The sequence below is a fragment of the Pyxicephalus adspersus genome, chromosome Z, assembly GCF_032062135.1.
Source record: "Pyxicephalus adspersus chromosome Z, UCB_Pads_2.0, whole genome shotgun sequence".
NCBI classification, from domain to species: Eukaryota; Metazoa; Chordata; class Amphibia; order Anura; family Pyxicephalidae; genus Pyxicephalus; species Pyxicephalus adspersus.
The window spans coordinates 73317713-73340928 of NC_092871.1; the positions used below are offsets into that span (position 1 = coordinate 73317713).

Consider the following 23216-nt stretch of genomic DNA (forward strand, 5'->3'; position numbering starts at 1 on the left):
AACAGCAGGAGGAGGAGGCAGTGGGCTCTGAGATGAAGTGTGGAAGGCATTGGTAACTGGAATCTAGAGCTGGTTACTGGGCAAGCAGCAGCAGTACCAGCAGGAGGAGGAGGCGGTGGGCTCTGAGACAGAGTGGGGACGACATTAGTAACTGGCATCTAGATTTGGGTACTGGGCAGGAAGCAGCAGTAACAGCATGAGTAGGAGGAGTTAGGCCCTGAGACGAAGTGTGGACGGCATTAGTAACTGGCATCTAGAGTTGGTACTGGGCACGCAGCAGGAACAGCATTGGGAGCAGACGTTAGGCCCTGAGACAGAGTGTGGACGACATTAGTAACTGGTATCTAGAGCTGGGTACTGGGCAGGCAGCAGCAGTAACAGCATGAAGAGGAGGCGTTAGGCCCTGAGACATAGTGTTGACAACATTAGTAACTGGAATCTAGAGTAGGGTACTGGGCAGGCAGCAGCAGTAACAGCATGAGTAGAAGGCGGTGAGCCCTGAGATGGAGTGTGGACGACAATAGTAACTGGCATCTAGATTTGGGTACTCGGCAGGCAGCATCAGTAACAGCACGAGGAGGAAGCGGTGGGCTCAGAGGCGAAGTGTGGAGGGTATTGGTAACTGGAATCTAGAGCCGGGTACTGGGCAGGCAACAGTAACAGCAGGAGGAGGAGGCGGTGGACTCTGAGACGAAGTGTGGATGGCATTAGTAACTGGCACCTACAGTTGGGTACTGGGCAGGCAAAAATATCTGTATTTTTTTGTTAGAGAAATACAGACATTTTATGGGTTTTAGGATAGATACCAAGTACTATCAGAATTATATATCTGTACTTTTTAGAGAAATACAGAAATTTTTATGGCCTGTTGGAAAAATACCAAGTGCTATCAGAATTAAATATCTGTATTTTTTGAGGGAAATACCGAAAATGTTCTGGGTTTTTCAATAGATACCAAGTGCTATCAGAATGAAATATCTGTATTTTTCAGAGAGAAATACAGACATTTTTATGGGTATACAGATCTTTAAATACTAATACCTCTTCCAATCTATCACAACAGCCCAAAAAAATACTGTATTTCTCTAAAAAAATACAGATATTTCATTATGATACTACTTGCTATATATCCAAAAGGCCAGAAAATTTTCTGTATTTCTCTAAAAAAAAACAGATATTTAATGATAATACCTCTTCCAATCTATCACAAAAGCCATAAAAATGTCTGTATTTCTCTAAAAAAATACAGATATTTCATTCTGTTGCCACTTGCTGTGTATCAAAAATGCCAGAAAAATTTCTGTATTTCTCCCCAAAAAATACAGAAAATAAATTATGATACCTTTTACAATCTATCACAAAAGCCAAAAACATTTTTGTATTTATCTATGGAAAATGCAGAAATTTCATTCTGCTCCCACTTGCTATCAAAAAGGCAGAAAAAATTCAGTACTTCTCTCAAAAAAATACAGATCTTTAATTCCGATACCTTTTCCAATGTATGACAAAACCCAGAAAAAGTTCTGTATTTCTCTAAAAAAATACAGTTATTTCATTCTGATAACACTTGCTATCTATCCAAAAGGACAGAAATTTTTCTTTATTTCCCTACAAAAAATACTAATATTTTATTATGAATCACAGCTCTGTTACAAGTGATATAGGCTTCAAAGTAGATAAAAGCAGAAGGCCCTGAGGGAGGTGCTCCATAAAAAAATTAGCCAGTTACACAGCTCCATTGCAAGTTATTGGACTCAAAGACAGAGTAGAGGGCCACGAGGGGAGGAGTAGAAGGAGATGCAGAATGCTTTGAAAGGGCTCTTCCCATCAAGGTGTCAGCAGGCCGTGCAGCAGTTGCTGACTAATCAGTTCACTCTGCAGAGGGGGTGTTGAAGTCATTGCCGATCCAAGCCTTATTCATTTTAAAAAAAGTGATTCGGTCGACATTTTCTTCAGAGAGGCTAATTCGCTTGTCACTCACTACGCCCTCAGCTGCACTGAACACTCTTTCAGATAACACACTTGTGGCTGAGCAGGCAAGGATCTGAATGGCATGTTCTGCCAGCTCCGGCCACTGCTCAAGCTTGGATACCCAGTAGCCCAGTGGGTCCTGGCTTTGCAGGTTGCGGATGTCCCATGTAGAGTATTCCTGCACAATGATTGAGTAGCCCTGCTGAATGTCATTGGCAATTGCTGCATGACTGGCAGCTTGCTTCTGCTGAAAAAAAGCCTGCATAGTTTGGCTTAGACAACCTCTACTGCTGCTGCCACCCATGCTGCTTAAGGTAGTTGTTTGGCTCCCATGGCTGGTGAAACTGCTATAAGGATCCCTGCTGCTGCTGCTGGCAGACGGAAAGGCTGAGCAGAATTCCCTTACAAGCACTTCTTGGTGGTGATGAGTTTTTGTATCTCAGGCTTGTAACGTGGATCAAGTAATGTAGCAATCCAATAGTCAGTCTTTGTTTTTATGTGTTGTATGTGGGGATCTTTGGCTATGCACTCCTGCATGAAGGCTGTCATGTGGCTCAAAGTTCCCACAGCTGAGGTAATTCTGGACCCACACTCCTGTGGGTCAAACAGCAGCAAAGGGTTGTCCTCCTCCTCCTCCGCCTGGTCTTGCCATCCACAGAACATGCCGCCTTGTGTTTTGGTGGATGGATGCCATGTACCCTCAAAATCCCCCTCTTCCCCTTCCTCCCACGCCTGCAATGTTCTCCTCATCCTCTTCCACCTCCTCCTCTTCCTGGATTTGTGATGCACTATGCCTAGTAGGCACGCATGTCCGAGATGATGTTTGAAATGTCATCTCTTGATGCAGCATCCGCTCTGTGTCGTGTCCGAGATCCACCATCATCTGTTCCAGCAGGCATATGATGGGGATGGTATCACTGACACAGGCCTGATCTCTGCTGATCATCCTGGTTGCCTCTTCAAAAGGTGACAATACAGTGCACAAGTCCTCAATTTGCAGCCACTCCGCAGGGCTGAAGTAAGGTAATGTAGGTATACGTCTGAAACAAACAGACTCTGCCACATAATCCACCACTGCTTTCTGTTGTTCAGCCAGCAGCTGCAGCGTGTAAAAGGTGGAATTCCATCGAGTGGCCACATTACAAATTAACCGGTCCACCTGCAGATTGAGATTTTGCTGTAAATCCACCAATCTTTGTCTGGCTGGAGTCTGTTGGGAACTAGCCATATGTCCTCCTGCTTTTGCAGGGCACTTAGTATGCTTGCGCCCCTGTGGCTGAGGGAACTCAGTCTTCGCAACCTCAGGATTGTGCACCAAAATAGCAAACTGCAGGTTGTTGCAGTAAACAGATGCCGGCGAATGGGAGGTGCTGAGTCTCCACGACAAAGTGTCCCTGGAGGAAGAGGTTGATGCACAAGAGTCAAAGGAGGAGGTAGAGGAGGAGATTGCATGGCGATGTGCTCTGGGCGGAGGTAGGTATGCATGCCTTGCGGCAGCTGCATCTTTCCCTGCTGCCACCAAAGTTATCCAGTGAGCTGTATAGGAAATATATGTTCCCACTCCATGCTTGCTCCACCAGCTGTCAGTTGTCAGGTGCACCTTGCCAGAAACTGCAGGGCCTCAGACACATTGCTCTACACGTGTTCCTGCAAAGCAGGAACACATTTTTCTACAAAATACTGTCGCTTGGGCATATCATGCTGTGGGTTCGCACAGAGGAATGCATAAGGGAACCCACCAGCTGGTAAGGGAGGAGCTCTAATGCAATCAGCTGTGCAATTGCTGCATTGATTAGCATTTTTTTAGGGTCATTTGGGCCATATTTCCTCTTGCGCTCCTGCATTTTGGGGATGGAAGGTTGGATGCTAACCAACAGAAAACTTGGACGATGGGGTAGAAGGTTTGGGGGATGGCAATGATGGTCTGGACCTGGTCTGGACTGCTAGTAATGCGACAAACAGCAGCCGATTTGCATGGAGCTTCTGCAACTTGTTCCAAGTTTGTTTGGGTTTTTGGCTCGTTTCAAGTGTTATGTACACAGTTTGCAGATGACCATAGTGTTGTCATTACTATGGACACTAAAAAAGCCCCAATGGGCACACATCGGACTGGCCTGAAAGGTGCTCTGGAGCTGGTGCTCGTGGTGGCTGTCCGCGGTTGTTGAGGCACAGCTGTGGTGAGAGCTTCTGATGATGGACGACTATGACTTGCCTCACTGGTATGTGAAGACTGCAGAGTGTGGGCAGCTTTTACCCTCTTCCTCCCTCTCCCCCTTTGAGGGCGCTCTGGAACCTCCTCCTCCTCTTCCTCTTCCTGCCTATGATGGCTGCTCCTTCCTCTTTGTCTAGACATAGTACAAATTTTTGTGAGGCACAAAATACACCTTGTAAAATACTTTAGAGCTATTATGCTATACAAAGTTTTTGACAAAGTTGATTTTTTACAGTAAGTGTTTTCTTTTTAATATGCAGCTCAGTATACAAACTGTATACTGCAGTGAACACTGGGTCTGTTTGACTGTCTCAGTACAAGTGTGATACTGTGCACGCAGTCAGGGAAGGTACCCTGGCTCTGGCTACGTGTATGTAACTCACTGACTGACCCCTCCCAACAGGCTTGGAGTAAATTGATATAGAGCCACAATATTCCAGGGGTCCTGAAATAATCATAGAAAAGTTCTTACCATCATAGTGAACCAGAAGTGCATATATAACAACTAGGCATAAGGCATAAAACATGTGAACTATTACTGTGTTAATCTTCCCCACTAATAGATTGAAGAACTTCACAGAAGAGAATGTAAGTTAGCCCATACCCGTAACGTACTACAGTAGAGAATCTACATAAGTCATTGTCTCGTCTTAAGTGAATAGGGGACCTGCGGGGGTTTCTGCGATGTGGTTGGAGCTTGTGTGGAGGTACTGGGCATCTCCAGCAGCTGAAAATCTAGAGCCCGATAGCCGTCCTGAAGTTCCGAAAGTGTGGATTAATGCTACATGGGATTATGCACTGAAAAAAAAAAAAGCTTGAAGAGGAATTCCCAACTGTAAGGGGTCTTATGTTCTTGTACCAACAGGAGGTACGGAAAGCAATGGAAAGCACTTCAGTTCTATTCTCCTGTTCATGTTTTAGTAAAAATGTATATTTTCTTTCTTCCCATCAGATAATAGATTGGATCTCAAGAGTCTTGACTGGTCCTCAGCTGTGGTCTGACCTTTTATCTATATACTTTTCTTTGTACATCCAAAATGTGGCTAAGCTTGCTGCAGCTTAACAGCTCAATTATTCTTTTTTTTCTCAATGATTGATTTTTTTAGACAACTACTTGGTTGTACTAATGGTTATGCAGTCTCATGTTACAAACAGTTTACATATGCTCTGTTTCAGTTATTAGAAGCCACTTTTATTGCAGTCTCTTCCTAAGTGCCATTTACCAAGTAGTCCCAAAAGCCCACTGAAACTTAATACCTAAGCAGGGAATGACTCTGCCTTTTGTGCTAGTTGTTGACAATTTCCTGAAATGTAGATCTAAAAATTTACAAAAGATTTTTTTAACAAACTAAACGGATACATGCCTTTCTTTGCCAATGCTGAACAAGCTGGCTTTGTCACCTAGAAAGGTTATGGTAATACTATTAGGACTATTTCCTTCATCAATGATGCCACCAAGATGAGAGTCTCCTTCCTATTATTATTATTATTATTATTATTAATAATAATAATAATATTATTATTATTAATAAACAGGGTTTATATAGCGCCAACATATTATGCAGCGCTGTACATTAAATAGGAAGAGAGAAACACCTATGCCTATTTCCTCCACCAGTCTTAGGGGCATTTGTCTGTTCTTTTTTCAATTTGTCCCCTCCTCACGATATTGGCTATACTAGCTTCAATTCTGAGATTTGTCTACTATTTGTGTCACAAGGTGGACTTTCCTAAGGATCTGACCACTTGTAAGTCACTATGTTCATGATAAAGTGACTGACTCATTTAATTTCTCTTTATTATAACATTCTTCAGTCTTCTTCATTCCTCTTCATTCCCAGGTTCCCTTATGTTAGATTATGAGAGAAAGGATTGGACCACTGGTTGTCTGAACATGAGGGCTATCAAGTGTTTCTTCTCACACACAGCTTTTGTATTGTCTTCAAAAGACATATGGAAAGAATAGAATTATAAACTTCTCTCTGGTATAAATGTATTTTAGATATCCAAGATTTTCGTTTTGAGCTCACCTTTATGCTGGTGATATATTACTGACCCTGGTATGTGTATGGCTACACATTTGGTGGACTTTTTTCCTTCAAGCACGGAATGCAAAAAGCTAATCCTTCTATTTGGTCCATACCTGAATTTCCCATGTCATGGTGGTAATTTATATGTTTATCTACCTTCATGTATGCTATGTAAGCATGTGTATGTGTGGAGAGGTATTTCTTCTATGCTATTTTATGGATACTCTAAGTATAACTTTATTCTAAATAAAATGCTATATTTAGGGTGTTAGTAATTGCAATTATCCTAGAAGGCATCTTTATAATGGGGTTTCCCAACTTTATTTTAATTTGGATTTATGGAAAAACTATATGCATCTTTAAATAGATTTCCCTTGAAACCGTTTCCCCCTGCAGTAATTTTAGTGACAATACCATGTGCTAAAATATGCTTTTGATAGCAAAATTAACTTTGCAATGTTGGCTATACTCTAAATTTCACAGTCAGGACAGTGATAGTGTTGGGCAATTTTATCTACCCTGACAATGAACGCTGGTGCAGCAAACAGGAGGCAATTTATACACAATACATATTTCATGTTTGTTTATAAAAGCCCCAAATGAAAATAATACTCTGATAGGGCTAGTATTTTACTTTTAACATCTTTATAAATTATATAGAGTTTGAGGATAAAAGTACCATTTCTGTGTTTGCAGATAAGACTAAACTATTTGATGGAACAAAGTATATACAAGATGCCTATAATTTACAAGCTAATATGGATGCCCTGTTTGACTGGGGACTGCAGTCGGGGGCTAACATGCATGCATCATACAATCTGGGGAAATACATTTAGAGGAGTAAAAAATAGAGAAGCATCCGAGATTTTTGGTAGATCATAGATCTAATAGCATGCATTGCCAAACCCCAATTTCTAAAGCAAACAGAACACTTTCATGTATTACCAGAGGAAAAGTTTGCAGAGATCAAGACATAAGTATGCCCCTGTTCAAAGCCTTATTTAGATCTCATCTGGAATATTCATTCCGGTTTTGGGCACTAGTTCAAAAAAATGATATTTTGGAACTGGAGAGAGCAGAGAAGAGCAAAGGGCAACTGAGGATGCATGGATTACCTATGCTTCATAGCTAAGCCATGGAGAAGGATAAGCTGAACTGGATCTACTCTTTCTTTAGAAAAAGTGTTTAAGAGGATTGGATCACCCTTTATAAATTTTTAAATGGTCTATATTGAGAAATTGCATAAAATAATTACCTTTAATATTATGGAAAAGGACAAGGAGAAATGTATTTCCTATGTACAGAAGAAATTTTTCACAGTAGGTTTTGTGGTAGTTGTGTTAACATGTTTTATGGATTGTTTATGAAAAAAGCTAGATATATTCCTTTATGCACAAAATATAACTTGGTATTAATGTTTAAAAGTGACATGCAGCATTGTTTTTTTTGCTTTTCTCTCAACCAATTGCGCATTTATTGTTGTTCAGGTTTTCTAGTATGTTTAAATATTTCCCTAGTGTTTGAACGCAATGGAATTTTTTCCTTAAACTATGTACACTTTGCAAATATGATCATCCCTAACAAGCATTATATCACAGGTAAAAATACAGGTAATAAAACTTTTTCCACCACCCACTAAAAGCATAAACAGGAAAAAAATATATTAAATTTATGATAAAGTCACATTTATGAGAAAACCAAAAGGGGTTACAGTGAATACATTATGTAATGGCCATGATATAGGTCCAGATCTTAAACAGATCTCACTGTTGGAGTCTTCAAGAGGTTGTACCAGCAACTATAAATTTTAAGTTTGTTTACCCAGGTGTATTGAATGAGGGGCTATTACCTGTATGTCCTGTTACTTTTTTCAGTAGCGAGCCACTCTTGGCTTCCCATAAATGTATTCTAGTGTCATCTGAACATGTGAGGATAAACTGGCAGTCTGGAGACACAGAACAGGAATTTACCTAAACAAGCACAGAAAAAACACATAGTTTAGAGGTACATGGTTACCAGTAAATAGAAAGAATACCCCCTCACCTACATATTTTTGAAAACATAAAGGATAGTATGTCAGCCCAGCTTAAAAGAATTCTAGCATCACTAAAATGTGAACATTAATAAAAGCTATTTAGCATAGGAAAAGTGTACGCTATTGTCAAAAGAGATGCTGTCATGTACATTTATACAATTTATACATGTACATACATACAATACATTTTCTCTGCACTTAGTAAACTTTGCAGCTGTTGCATACTAAAACTTTACTTCGTAAAAATAAACAGTACAGTGCTGTGAGTTAAAAAGGCAGGTTTTTTGGCATCGCATAGGAAACGGTGAAATAATAGAAAATGTAATACTTACCATAGTTTTCCTTTTCTAATAAGCTCCATGGCAGATAAATTGAAGGTGATCTATACACCCACCTTCAGCAACTAGCGAAGATCATGTTACTAGGCAGTAGATAACACAGGTCAACAAAAAAAAATAGTTTTGATATTCATCAGAAACCACAGCTAACTTTTCTGAATCAGTTTAGAGCAGAATTCAGGTCTGTTTTCAGTTTTTCCCAAACACGTACAGTTCCTGAGTTATGAGTACTATTATAGTTAACATTGAACGTGCATGTATTTTGTAGCCACTTGACATAATAGTCTCCTGTAGATCGGCTGTCCCACAGGCAATTTTTTGTAAATCTTCCTTGCATTCCCATCAGCAAGACAATTACCTTTAGATCCCCGCAAATGTTCCACTGGTGTGTTTTATACTGGATTGCTTCAAGTAGTAACTTCATGTTGTCATAGGACTCCTTTAGGTGAACAAAATGGGCAATCGATAAACTTGGTTTGGAATTACCAATATGCAGTAAGACTGCTTTCAAGCTTCTTTTAGAGGAATCAATGAAGATACACCATTCCGATGGAACATGCTCTTGTGACAAATGTTTAAAGAGTGCATTTATATCATGACCGTAGCACAGTGAGCCATCACTAGTGAAGAAAGTTTTCAAGTTATGTTTTCTAGTGATTTTGTTTTCTGTAATGAGTTACAGATACACCCTTTTTTCTGTTTAAGCTTTGAGGCAAGAAGTTCTGCTTTGTCTTTGGAGAGATTTAGATCACAAATGAAATCATTCAGCTCTGCTTGTGTAAACGTCTCTGGTTGTGAATCTTCATCGGCCAAGCAGTCAGGATCAGATTATTTGGGGTTGTAACTGGCTGCAACTCCAGCACATTCCTCATCACCTACAGAAGCAAGTCCATCATACATTCCTTCTAAGTGATTTATCCCTCATGGGGAAGCATGGCCCTCAGGCACCCATTACGGCATCTGGTGGACCCCGGACGGTAAAGATTGGGTCCTTTTCTCATCCGACCGGCTCCTCTACTCCTGCAACATGGTGCTGGTCCCTCTTTCAGATGACCTCCCTTCTTCTAATCCTCCTGGGAATAATACACGGTTGGAAGATATTGAGTCTCTTTTAACAGTACTCCCTACAAAAGTCGATTTGACTCTCTAATCCAGATGCTTGATAAAGATACAGTAATATGAAACAATTCTGCAACACCCACTGAGTGTCACAATCATACTTGGCTGTATGCTCTGCAGTTTTGTTCTTATCCTGTCACCAAGGTAAGCTCCCTACTATATTCCATTTTAGGCAATTATGACCTAAAAAACCTTATTTATGTATACTATGTATCACATCTGGCTGCACTCTCTGCAGTTTGGTTTTCATCCTATCACTAAGATAAGCTTTTTGCATATAACTGTATCTATATTCTATACATTATTACTGAGAGATTCCTATTTTATTTTATCTGACTTTAAACATCCTTGTTTATTAACCCCAATGGATTATTGTATTAAAATAAGTTACTTTGCTATCCCATGACCAACCCCTTTTTTCTAACATTGATACAATATTTGTTTCAGAACCTTAAGTGGAATTAATCAAATCATCCATAATCAGAGCCCAAAGCACTTCCATTTAAACAACAGGCAAGGTCACGTTGGGACCCTGGTCACGTGCCCAAATCTCAAGTGCCCAAATTATAAGTTAAATGGGAATTAATCCAGGGAATTCCATCATCATCATTTTCTACTAACATCACTGATGAATGAATTCACCATCTTCATCTGCCTGCAACTAATGTTCATTTATCTCTAATTCTACAGGTACGTCTCCCACTCTGCCAAATCTCAGCCCTGTGTATGCAATTGTTTTCCCCTGCAACCCTCATCTGATTATATATGGTACGTCTCCCACTCTGCCAAATCTCAGCCCTGTGTATGCAATTGTTTTCCCCTGCAACCCTCATCTGATTAAATATGGTACGTCTCCCACTCTGCCAAATCTCAGCACTGTGTATGGAATTGTTTTCCCCTGCAACCCTCATCTGATATTGTATATGGTACGTCTCCCACTTTGCCAAATCTCAGCACTGTGTATGGAATTGTTTTCCCCTGCAACCCTCATCTGATATTGTATATGGTACGTCTCCCATTGTAGATGAATTTATTGCACCAACTTTAATCTCCTCATAGATTTATCTGTTCACTATGCCTTAAGCTGCGTACACACTTCCAATTTTTATCGTTGGAAATGAACGACGAACGAACGACAAACGATCGATTGGGCAAAAATCGTTCATAAAAAAAATAAACAACGACGCCGACGAACGAGGATAGTCGTTGGAAATGAACGACCGGACCGGCGGATCGGATTGGACGACGATCGTTGACCATCTATCGTGTGTACGGTCGTTCATTGATCGTCCATGGTCTGAGCATGCGCGGTGAACGAACGTTCGCTCACTTCCTGTGGTGCACGTCACTTCCTGTATCGTTCAAACGATCGCATCTATCGTGTGTACAATATCTGCGAACGATCGTGTCGTTATCTGTATGTACAGGATCGGTGCTATACGATCGTTCGCAGATATCGTGCAGGATCGTTCGTCGTTCGTTTACCAACGATAATAATTGGAAGTGTGTATGTAGCTTTAGTTACAGCTGATTGCACATTGATATTTATTGCCCTGCCAACCCCTCCCCAGGTTCAACTGATATCCCAAATTCCTTGTTACTCTGATCAGTCCATCCATAATCAGAGCCCCAAGCACTTCCATTTAAACAGGCAAGGTCACGTTGGGACCCAAATTATAAGTGCAATGGGAATTAATCCAGGGAATTGACACAGGAATTGGAATAGATTTGGACATATAAATATACTCTGCAACTTCTATCTTCTGCTTTTGGACTGATTTATCCATGTGGACTCCAACACATCCTCTGCTGCTGCTGCTACCATTCTAAACTGGTATTTCATCAAACCATCTCTTTGACTGAATCATCATCCCTCACTCCTGGAACTCAGCAAGTTTACAAGCCTCACTTGAACCCATATTATCTCTTGGACTTCAGTTTGCCATATTGTGTATTGTACGCATATAGTTCCCAATTATCTGTAAAAATGTATTATTCATCCTGCTTTCTTTGTTGGCACTACTCCCTGTACTCCCCAGTCTGATAACTCATTGTCTCTCTGCTCCTTCTCTCTCCTTATTTCTCTTTCTGTGCTCCTGCACGTTTCTACTCTACTGATACTCATACTGGTGACATCCCACCCAACCCCGGTCCCCTACACAGCCTCCCCTTTCAATACAATCTCAGCAGGACACTCCCTTCTCTTAACCTCATCCCAATTCACCCTACCTGTAAGTCCTTACCCCCTCTCTCTGGCAGTCTATGGAATGCCAGATCTGTTGGAAATAAATTAACCTCCATACACAACCTTCTCCTTTCTAAGTCTCTGAACTTTCTGGCTCCCACTGAAACTTGGCCTTCTTTTCTCTGCCTATGCTGCTGCTCTCTCCTGTGGAGGCCTGCACTTTACACATACCCCCAGACCTGGCAACAAAGTAGGGGGTGGTGTGGGTCTCCTTCTCTCACCTAACTGTACACACAGAGTCCTCTCTACCCCACCCTCTCTCATTTTCACCTCATTTGAAGTCCACTCCGTCTGACTCTTTAGCCCCTTACCCCTCATTATTGCTGTTGTCTACCGCCCCCCTGGCCCAGAATCACAATTTTTGGATAACTTTGCATCCTGGCTCCCACACATTCTTTCCCATGACCTGCCCACCCTCATCCTTGGTGACTTTAATGTTGCAGTGGATGAGCCCAACCTTCCCTCCTCAGCCAAACTGCTTTCCATTACCTCCTCATTTGGACTCACACAGCACATCAATGGCCCCACACACATAGCCAGACACACTTTAGACCTGTTTTTTTCTCAACTCTGCAACCTCACACTCCTTGACAACTCACCATTTCCCCTCTCTGATCATAACCTTATCACCTTCAACCTATCGAACCCTTGCCCTCCCTTGCCACATCCCAGACTTAGTCAATGGCAGAGAGATATCCGTAACCTTGACCACAACCTTTTCTCGAACTGCCTTGCGCCTCTAACCCCCTCCCTCTTCAAAATCACCTCCCCAGATGAAGCTGCCACCATGTTAAACAACTCTCTTTCCCTGGCTTTGGATAATGTTGCTCCTGCCACCTTCCGCTATCCCCACCCTACCAACCCCCGACCCTGGCTCAACAACCACACCAAACAGCTACAAAAGACTGTTCGTGCAGCTGAGCGCAAGTGGAGGAAATCTGGCCTCAGCGCTGACTTCATGGACTAAAAAGCCAAGCTATAAAGCTTTAACAGAGAGCTCACTATCACCAAGCAAAATTATTTCTCCGCAGTCATTTCCTCTCAAGCTTCCAACCCACGCAACCTCTTCTCTACAATTGACTCCCTCCTAAACCCCACACCTGCTCCCCCCACAACAACCTTCTCTGCCCAAGACATTGCCACCCACTTTCGAGATAAAATAGACAAAATCAGACATGATGTCTCTGCTCTCCAGGCCACTCCAACCATACCCACCCCTTCCACCTGTAAATCATCACTGGCCTCCCTCAGCCCTGTTACTGTGGACGAAGTCTTAACTCTTCTCTCATCATCTCCGTCTACTACCTGTCCACTTGACCCAATTCCCTCTGATTACTCTTTGCCCATTCCTCCACCCTAGCCCCTGCCCTAACCGAACTATTTAACCTCTCCCTTTCTACTGGTAAATACCCCTCAGCTTTTAAACATGCCATAATTCTCCCTATCCTAAAGAAACCCTCACTGAACCCCTCCCTACCCTCTAACTACCCCGTCTTGTTCTGTCAATTGAAACCACCACTACATATCTCCCATCCTATTGTGTGTGAAATTCCCCCACCTACTAGATTGTAAGCTCTTCAGGGCAGGGTCCTCTCCTCCTATATCACTGTCTGTATTAGTCTGTCATTTGCAGTCCCCATTTAATTTACAGCGCTGCGTAATATGTTGGCGCTATATAAATCCTGTTTGATAACAATAATAATAAATCAACATTGCTTCCCTATCTAACCGCCACCGGAGGGTATCAGTAAGTCTTTTACTTTTTAATATGAAACAACACACATAATATTATATCCCATTCCACTTTTTTGAATGCTTATATTTCATTTTTTTTTTAACTACCATAATGTACAATATATATTCAGCATACCTAATACAATTATAATATTTTCTATGCTACCATCTACATTTTGAAATTTACATAGAAACATAGCACATAGAACAAAATACATAATTTTACCAATACTTAAGTTATCATATCACTATATAACTAAATAAATCAGCATATTTACTGACCAACTGACTTTTCAAACAATCATTAAACCTATCTTATACTTTATGTACAATTTCCTATACAATAGGATATCCATAAATGCAAATATGTCTGTGTATTTTTGATAACAGCTCTGCACAATGGCACATATATATCCTCTAAAAAAAGCCAGACGGAGAAACCTTGGGTTTAAGCCGTGTTCTCTCTGAAATATTTTAGGAACTGAGCATAAGGGTCAAAAATACCCCAAAGTGTAATGGGGGAGATCCAAATTGTGGAAGCATCTTGCTGTATAAAACCTTACGTGCTTTGTATCATTTACCTTAAACTTTTACCTGACAACAATACACATTTAGATTACTGCAAAGAAACCCCTGCTTTTTTCCTTTTTTTCCTCTTCTTTGATATACAATTGGTGGTGGGGGGGGAGTATTTGATATTTAAACAGGAGGGAAAGGGATCTACTAGTTCAACACTGCAATCCAAATTTTTTTTAGTATGCACAATTGTTAAAAGCTCTGCATTGTTAGAAAAAAGTAGGTCAGGCACAATATAATTTCCAGTTGGGGCTTCTATAAACTGTGCCATGAAATTATCTTATATTAAATTTATAATTTTCTGCCCTTTTGCTGTACCTGTAGTGCCATTACTTTAGTCATTGTCAGGGTAGTTAAAATCACCCATCACTACCACTGCCCCAGCCTTTGTAGCCCTTTCTATTTTTGCAAACAGTTGATTCTCTAATTCTTCTTTAGCACTGCGGCCCTATAGCAGACTCCAATAATTATTTGTGAACTATGCATCCCCATATGCAACTCCACCCATAATGTCTCAACCTCATGACATGTTCCATCAACATGTTTAAATGTCCCTCTTCCATTCCCATAAATCTTTCCCTTAGAACAGTAGATCCTCCCTTCCATTTAGGTGCAAACCATCTCTGGCATACAGGTTGTACCCCAATGAAAAGTCAGCCCAGTGCTTTAACATCCCAAACCCTCTTTTATACAAGGACTTGTGGTAACAGTGATGCATTTAGCTGTCTAAGCTCCTGCTGCCTTTCCTGTGTTGCTCACAGCACAGGCAATATTTCATGCAATATACCTTTGGAGGTCCTCCCCTTCAACTTGAAACCTAGTTCTTTAAACTGATTTTTAAGGATCCTCCATCTTCCATTTATCCTGTCATTGGTTCCAACATGGACCAAGACAGCTGGGTCATGCAAAGCCCCTCCCAGTAATTTGTCCACTCATTCCACCAGGCAAACTATCAGTATCAATCTTTTTTATGTGTTTAGAATCTGAAGATATGTAGATATTAGTCCAGAAAGGTTTTAAATCTAAGTTGTTCATTCATGCCCGGATATCTATTTGCTTTAGGATTAAAGATCTAATTACATTCCTTTTCTTTTTTTTGAAATTGTGTTTTTATTGAGTTTTTTGTAAATACAAACAAGAAGTACAGCAATTCAGGAATAGGAACAATGTAAATAACATCAGTAAACATCAGGTGAAGTAAGATACTCAACAATCAAAAAAAAAATGTCCTCATCCAAGATAGGAATGGTATTGTCGAGTAGTGTTAAGGCCAAAGTCCAAAGTAGAATCCCATCCAGTAATGCTTAAACAAATCACACCAAAGAAGGGAAAAGAAAAGAGAAACAAAAAAGAAACATACAATGAAAAAAAAATAAACATGAGCATAAAAGCAGTCAAAATAATATCCGTTAGGAACAATAAGGGTGGGGGGGTAGAAGGGGGGCATGTGGGCAATATTGAGAAGGTATACCGGAGCAAATGGAGCACAACTAAACCCTAAACTTGCAGTTGAGCATAGAAGGTGTCCCATGGATCCCAGATCTTTTCAAATCTATCCACTTTGTTTTGTATAAGGGCAGTAAGATATTCCATGAGGCGAACATCCTGTATGCGGGTATATAGGTCCTCCAAGGAGGGAGGTAAAGTGGACTTCCATCTGGACGGTATCAGGGTGCGAGCTGCCACTAAGGCATGTGCAACCAGTTTGCCAGTAGGTATGGGAAGACCCGTTAAGGGTAGCCCCAGTAGATGGGTAAGGGGGTCCAAGGACATTTTTGTTGAGTTACATCCTGAAGCAGCTTATGAACCCGGTCCCAATAACTCCGAATAATGGGACAGTACCAGAACACATGTTCCAAAGTTCCCCGCTGTGTCCCACATAGCCAACAGGTAGGATCCACATCGGGGAACAACCTGTGTAAGACATCAGGTGTATGATACCATCAAAATATTATTTTGTATAAATTTTCCTTATAGAGTGTAAAGATGGAGCTTTTATGTGCTGCTTTCAGATGTCTGACCACTCCTCACTATCTAAGGAGCGACCTGGAATAGATTCCCAGGTGTTCATATAGGCAAGTTTTCCAGAGGTCCCTCGTACACTAGTATGAAGGAGGCGGTAAATTGAGGAAACCTGACCTTTAGTATATATGGGCCAAGGATGCATATCCTCTCAAAAGAAGTAGTTTCTGCAAACCTAGGTGCCTGTGTGAGGGAGAGGGCGTAATGCCTGATCTGCAGATACCCAAAAAAGGCTGTTTGTGGAAGGTCAAATTTGGCTTGGAGTTCCACAAAGGAAAACAACCTCTGCTCCACAGGTTGTAAAATATCCCGAATGTGGAACAATCCCTTCTCCCTCCAGGGTTGCCACATCACTCTGGTAAGACTGTCAGGCAATAGGGGGTTGTGAATAATAGGTGTCAGAAGCGATGCTGTGGAGGATAAACTATATTTAATTTTATAGGTCCGCCACAGATTCCTAGTAAACAGCATTGGTGAGAGCAAATCTTTATCTGCCAGTAGAAGGGAGGAGCTCCAAAGCATAACATTAGGATGGATCGGAAAGATCCCGGATTCCTCCAATTCCCTACAAATAGTGGCAGAATGTAATGGGGTCCAGAAAGGCAAACAGCGTAAATGGGCCGCCACGTAGTATTTAAGAAGGTCTGGAGCTGCTAGGCCTCCCAGCTCCCGCGGTGTACAAACTACAGACTTAGAGATTCAATGTCTCTTATTGGCCCAAATAAAGTTCAAGAAACCCGCCTGTAGTTTTTTCAAGGCCTGGACAGGAACCCACACTGGCAGGGTTTCAAATAAATATAGAAGTTTGGGTAGAAGCATCATTTTTACTGAGGCTATACGTCCCAAAAGTGACAACGGGTGTAATTTCCATTTGTTCAAGTAGTTATGTAGCTCCAGGAACAAGGGGGGAAAGTTACACAAATACAGCTGGCCGTATGTAGCTGTTATCTGAGTACCTAAATAACCAATGGAATGTTCCCGCCACATAAAGGAGTACCTGTCTTGTAACACCGGGAGTTGTAGACTTGGTATGTGTAAAGGTAAAACCTACATTTTAGAGGAACTCACCTTGTACCCGGAGACTTCACCGAACAAGTGTAGTTCAGACCACAGATTTGGTTGAGTAATAGTGGGATGTGTCAGTGTAAGAAGCACATCGTCCGCATAAAGCGAAATCTTGTAAGAGGAACCCCTTGAAAGAGGAAGTCATTCAGTCTCCAATGACAGACTCTAGTCTGAGAAGGAGCAAGAAAAATGACCAGTGTAACTGGGGCGTGGTCTGACCAGGTAATAGGCAAAATGTCAGTCGACACACTATTCCGCAAAAGCGGAAGGTTGATAAAGATGTGATCAATACGGGTGTGGGTGTGGTGGGGCAGGGAGTAAAATGTGAACTATCTGCTCGTTGGGTGTTGAATACGCCAGCTATCATACAATTGGTGGCGCTGAATAAGCTGTCTAAAGGCCTTAGATTGCTGCAGGACAGAGGATGGTGGAGGGGATGCAAAGGCAGACAGCCTGTCCTGAGTTGGAGAAAAAATTATATTAAAATCACCCCCCAGGATAAGATAAGTATGGGCAAACTCGTCCAGTAAAGCCAGGAGCATAAATATTACACAAAGGCAAAGAGATTCCTTGCAGCATACCATGTAAAACTATAAACCGACCATCAGGATCAATAATGGAAGTGTTGGCGTAAATTTAAAGGAATCTTTGATCAAATGGCAACCCCTGCTTTCTTTCTGGAAGGAGAGTTTTCCATGTAGACCTGCAGGTAATATTTGGAAATAAAGTTAAAAGTGCCCGAGTGATCTTAATGTGTCTCCTGTAGAAAAACAACCTCTGCCATATGGCGTTTAAGTTCCCTGAGCGCCAACTTCCTCTTAGTGTTGGAGTTCAGCCCTTTAACATTTACAGAAAAAACTTTAGTCGCCATTAAAGAACAATCATTAGAGAACCATAATAGCCGTGGACAGACTGGTAGGGAGGCTAGCCACTTGCAACCGGAGAGGCTTCATAAAACAGTGCAGAATGCCCACACGGGGGAGGGAGGGAAGAGAAAACTGGGGCAAAAAAGAAAAGACAGAAAAACCAAAAATTAAACACACATACATTAAAACAACCAGAAACAGTCGCAAAAAAGCGACTAGAGAGTGTCCATCGCCCACCGGTCATCAGGAGTCCCTGGCGGGCTTACCAACACTACCAAGGGGGTCAGGGGCCCAACAGTCCCCAGAGCATTGAACAGACATACAGAATTACAATAGAAACCAAATTGACCGGCAACGGCAGTCCAGCAAGATGCGAGCTTCGAGGGAGTGTACCGCGCCCTAGCCCAAAAAACCGGGCCAGGCACAGGACCCCCCCAAGAAGTCACAGGGCAAAAAGGTAACATATCAGATAAATAACATTATATGCATCATAGGCAGAAAATGCAACCTGGTCTCAGCACTGTCTAATAGAACCTGGGGATAGCACATCCTGAGTATGACACTGTAGTAGGTACACTGCCTTACAAACAATGGAGGGTGTGAGGTAGCAGTAAATCCTGAGATAGCTAGTACAAGGGCATGGAGTCTCACCCTTCAGGGAGAACCACCAAATTTAGGGGTAAACATAAGCGTCCAGGCAGGGACAATACAGGCAACCCGGCAGGTACCTTGCTATTTAAAGTAGGTGCAGGATGTGAGTTAGCATCAATTTTTGAAAGCTCCTAGTTATCTGTAGATGACTTTCACTCATTTGTAAGGTCCAATACACAGAATAGGAAACCAAGATGAAACAATATAAACCGTACGGGCAAAAAAACGCAATAATAATTTCCAGCATGTTAAATCAGTGGAAAACAAAATGACAAAACATTGCATGAGCCTATAGGGACAGCATGAGAATGTCAAAAACAGAGAATCCTATGGCAGACAAAGCCCCTTTCAGTGTCGCCCACCGTCCGAGGGGGCGGGGGGCGGAGAAGAATGTTGGACCCTTCGTCTGTGCTTCCTAGGTCTGACCTCCTGCCATTCCGGTGAAGAAGAGGGTAAGGGGTGATCAAGCTCCCATCCTGGAAGCTTGGGCACAGTAATCCCAAGGTCCCGGCAGAAGGAAAAAAGATCTTCTGGGTAGCCATCCCTGCGTGCTGTTAAGCTGAATGGAAAGCCCCATCTATAGGGGATTCTACCCTGTATCCCCGATTATAAGGCACTGTCTTATATTTTTTGAAATGCCAAAATATCCCCTAGGTCTTATTTTCAGGGGATGTCTTATTTTTCCATGAAGAAGACTACAGTACACATTTATTGTTGAAAGTCTGATTGTCCCCTTCTGATCTCTCTATGCCATTGATTGTCCCCTTCTGTTCACTTACCGGTAATTAAGTGTATGGATCTCTGTTAGTCCCCTTCAGAGGCAGGGATCTCTGTTAGGGCAGGGATCAGCAGCTTGCTTCCTGGTGCAGAATGCCGGCTTGTTACTTTCAGTTTCACTCTTCACTGCAGCCAGGAGCAGACACGTGCTGCAGCCAGCATCAAGGAGACACACACAGGATCAAATATCGGGGGATGTCTTATTCACGGGTGAGTGTCTAATTTTAATTATTTTTTCAAAAAATCGGGGGTGGCTTATTTAATGGGGATGTCTTAAAATGGGGGAAACACGGTATGATCCCGTAGAATGATAAGAAGTGGCTGCAGGAGGCGCCGTTGTTGCAGGGTGTGCCAGGATAAATCCTGGAATAGCTGTAGGGGAGCTCCATCAAACTCCAGATTACGCATATTTCTCGCAGCCACCATAATCTCATCCTTGAGGGCTGTATCCGTGAGATGGCAAAAAACATCCCGTGGCCTTAAGGCCGGTTGCCTCGAAGCCTGAAATGCCAAAGAAATGTTGATAACATGTGAAGAAGGGCGCCCAAAAGGCGGTTGAAAAAAGCTTGCAGCACCAGCTTCAAATCTGAGTCGCGGGTGGCCTCCGGTAAACCACGGACCCTAATGTTGTTTCTTCGAGTCTTATTATCCATATCTTCCAGCTGGGGGTAGAGATCTCTGATTTTCAAGTGGTGGTCCTTCGATTTGTGGGTTAAGGCCTCTTTATCACCCTTGGCCTGATTTAAATTGTCATCAAGATCTCCCACTCTTCCAGCTAGGGATTGGAAATCTGCACATAGGGCCCCTATTTCGGGAACGTAGGGTAGACTGTACCTCTGCAATAAGCTGCTGAAAATCCGCTTTGGTGGGTAACATTTGAAGATGTTGCTGCCATGAAGGGCTGACAGTAGGAGTACTTTACCCTGGGCCTAGAGCACTAAGACATGAGGGGCCCGCAGTCTAATGGAGTGCTGTAGTGGGCCTTCCTGAGGGGGGGCCAGGTGCACTGGACTGAGGGCCCAAAGGTGGAAAGGCCTCCCTGCGTAACTCAGGGGGTCCTGAGACCTGAGGGCCAGGAGAATCTCCTGTCACTTCACCCCAAGGAGAAGACACAGCCGCAAGGCGAAATACAGCTGGGACCGTATCGTCCAAGGAGGCATAAGGGCCTTCAGGAGGGCAGGATATCCCTCCTGTCTGATGTGCCTCCGGTGGAGGGGAACCCTCTACAGAGGGAGAAAAACTCACCCCTGGTTGAAATGCAGCCTCCGGTGGATCACCTCCTCTGCTCCTGGAAGCCTGTGTATGAGAGCAGGGACCAGAGGAGACAGGAGAGCGGGCGGCTGCAGCAGAATCCTGGCACCGCGTGTCCATCTTAGGATCCCAGCAGCAGGAGCCGGTGCCATCTTAGGATCCCTGGGAGCTGCTGGATTGTCCCTCGCAAAAGTCCTAATCGAGGGCTGGGAGGAGGAAGAACGCTGAGCAGGGGTATGGGGGAGCTTCACCCCCTGCCCTGCTTGGATTTGCCCATGCTGTAATTTGTGCCCTGTATGCGAAGTATAGCCGCCGGTGCCATCAGAGCCAGGCTAACATGCGGCCATCTCCGGAGATCACCAGACCACGCCCCCTTACATTCCTTTTGTAACAAAGATTTATCAAATATTTTTTCTGAGAGGATTAACTTTTACTTATTCCAAAGCCAAAAAACACGCCCCCTAAAGCAGGACTATTGGGCACTTAGAAATTGTGAGAGTGAACTTGTGTTTTTGTCGTAAATGTGTTCACAGCTTCATTTTTGAAAGAGCAGAAAGTTTTGCCTACATAAAAGACACTGCATATACACATCAAGAGATAAAGGATCCTTGTATTACAGTCCATGTAGTGTTTTGGATTAAGTTTAAATTTCTGGGGGAAATTGTATGGAACCTTAGAAGTGATACACCGGTTTTTATATGCTCGATGCTTTTTTTTAGGCAGGATTTAGCCTATCCGTAAGTTTCTTTGCCTCATCTTGGAAATTCTTTAAATTTTAGCAAACCCTCCTTATCCTTAAATATTGACCCATTGGAATACCTCCTATAGTGTGTTGGGGGAAGCCAAACTAAGGACATGTGGGTAATCACTTACTAGTTTACTTGCATTGGAACTATAGTCCTGGATCCCAGAAATAAATGGATGTCCTGGGGGATTTTTTATATCCTTATGAATCTTGGGGAGGGCATAAAAAGTTGCTAATATCAGATGGGGTGGATATAGAGAATCTGCTGTACTTTTATTTAAAAGGCCAACCTCCAGTGCCAGGAATTATTAGGTTTATATCATGTGTTATTAGATAAGATTTTCTGGCACATATAAATGCCTTTCTTGTCAGATGGTTTAATGAATATAGATAGATAATTCTGAAGGGCATCCAGATCCTGTTGTTAATTGTCACTAAGATTAATTTTTTTGTAATTTTTCAATGATAGTTTTTCTATTTCAGTCATTTCACACTTGAGAAACATCTCAGTGCTCAACCCAGAAATATTTTTGAGCTGGGTGGGAAGAAATTGTAGGTGGGTGGCAGCCCCTGTATTGTGACCAAACTCTTTGGTAACCACCCAAAAACAGCCGGGTGGGTGCTGAAAAGTGCCGGGTGGTGCACCCAGCTAAAAAGACCTGGGGAGAACCCTGCATCTCTACATTTTTTTGTGTGGAGAGGTGGAAATATTTGGAATTAATTTTTTTATTTTTAGTAGGAAACATAGAATAGAACTTTCATGGGAAGATGATAATTAAATATCTTCCCTTGTGTCATTAGATTTATCCCATAGATCTATTAGGTCATTAAGGACTCTAAAATCTTCTCTAGCTCGGTTTTAGTATTTTTTTATCATATTCTCAAAATTAGCTTCACTTATTCTGTCACTAACAAATTTAGTGTCAGAACAGTTTCTTCAAACTCTATGTCTATTTTTTCTTGTTGAAAAATTGATGATCCAGAGTTGGAGTCCCTATATTTGTATATAGGTTGTGATGAATTGATACTTGAATTGATAACTGTTACAATTGTGGTATTGATATATATATATATATATATATATAAAAACACTATGTTCTGGTACCATTTATTTTCATATAGGAGTCTACCTCACACCCATATATTTATCAGTCTCTCTTATAGGCAACACTTATCCAACTGATCTTTACAATGATTTTTCACTTGATAAAGCTTTTCATGTTATTGCTCTTGCCTTGCATCACAGGGATTCTAGGTTCATATCTCACCCTCGATGTTGTGCAGAATACTCCACACAAAATGATACCATAAAATTTGTTTTGAAACAGCTTTCTAGATTAGACAAAATTAGACAAGACTGGCTTGAAATACCTTTGTGTGGCAGTTAGCGCTTTAACTAGTTTACAACCATTTGGAGACAAGTAAGATCAACATTCTGTTTCTGCAATTTTTGAAAATTTACTGGTGTGTTTAAAAGCACATTGTGTTAACAGTCTCATTTTTCTGCCTAAACACTTCTGAATGCATTTTTGCAATCTCCCATCAGTCATACTATTACTGTGATAAAAGTTAAAAAAAC

At 41.9% G+C, this 23216-nt stretch overlaps 1 protein-coding gene across 6 annotated transcripts in view; it reads right to left on the minus strand.

The window, feature by feature from the left end:
- LOC140343672 (golgin subfamily A member 1-like) overlaps positions 1-23216 on the minus strand; it is a 322269-nt gene that overhangs the window by 57916 nt on the left and 241137 nt on the right. For all 6 annotated transcript variants that reach the window (XM_072430480.1, XM_072430483.1, XM_072430478.1 and 3 more), the window contains one exon: positions 8063-8183. In XM_072430480.1, the coding sequence (XP_072286581.1) occupies positions 8063-8183 (121 nt within the window). The remainder of the gene's footprint in view (positions 1-8062; positions 8184-23216) is intronic.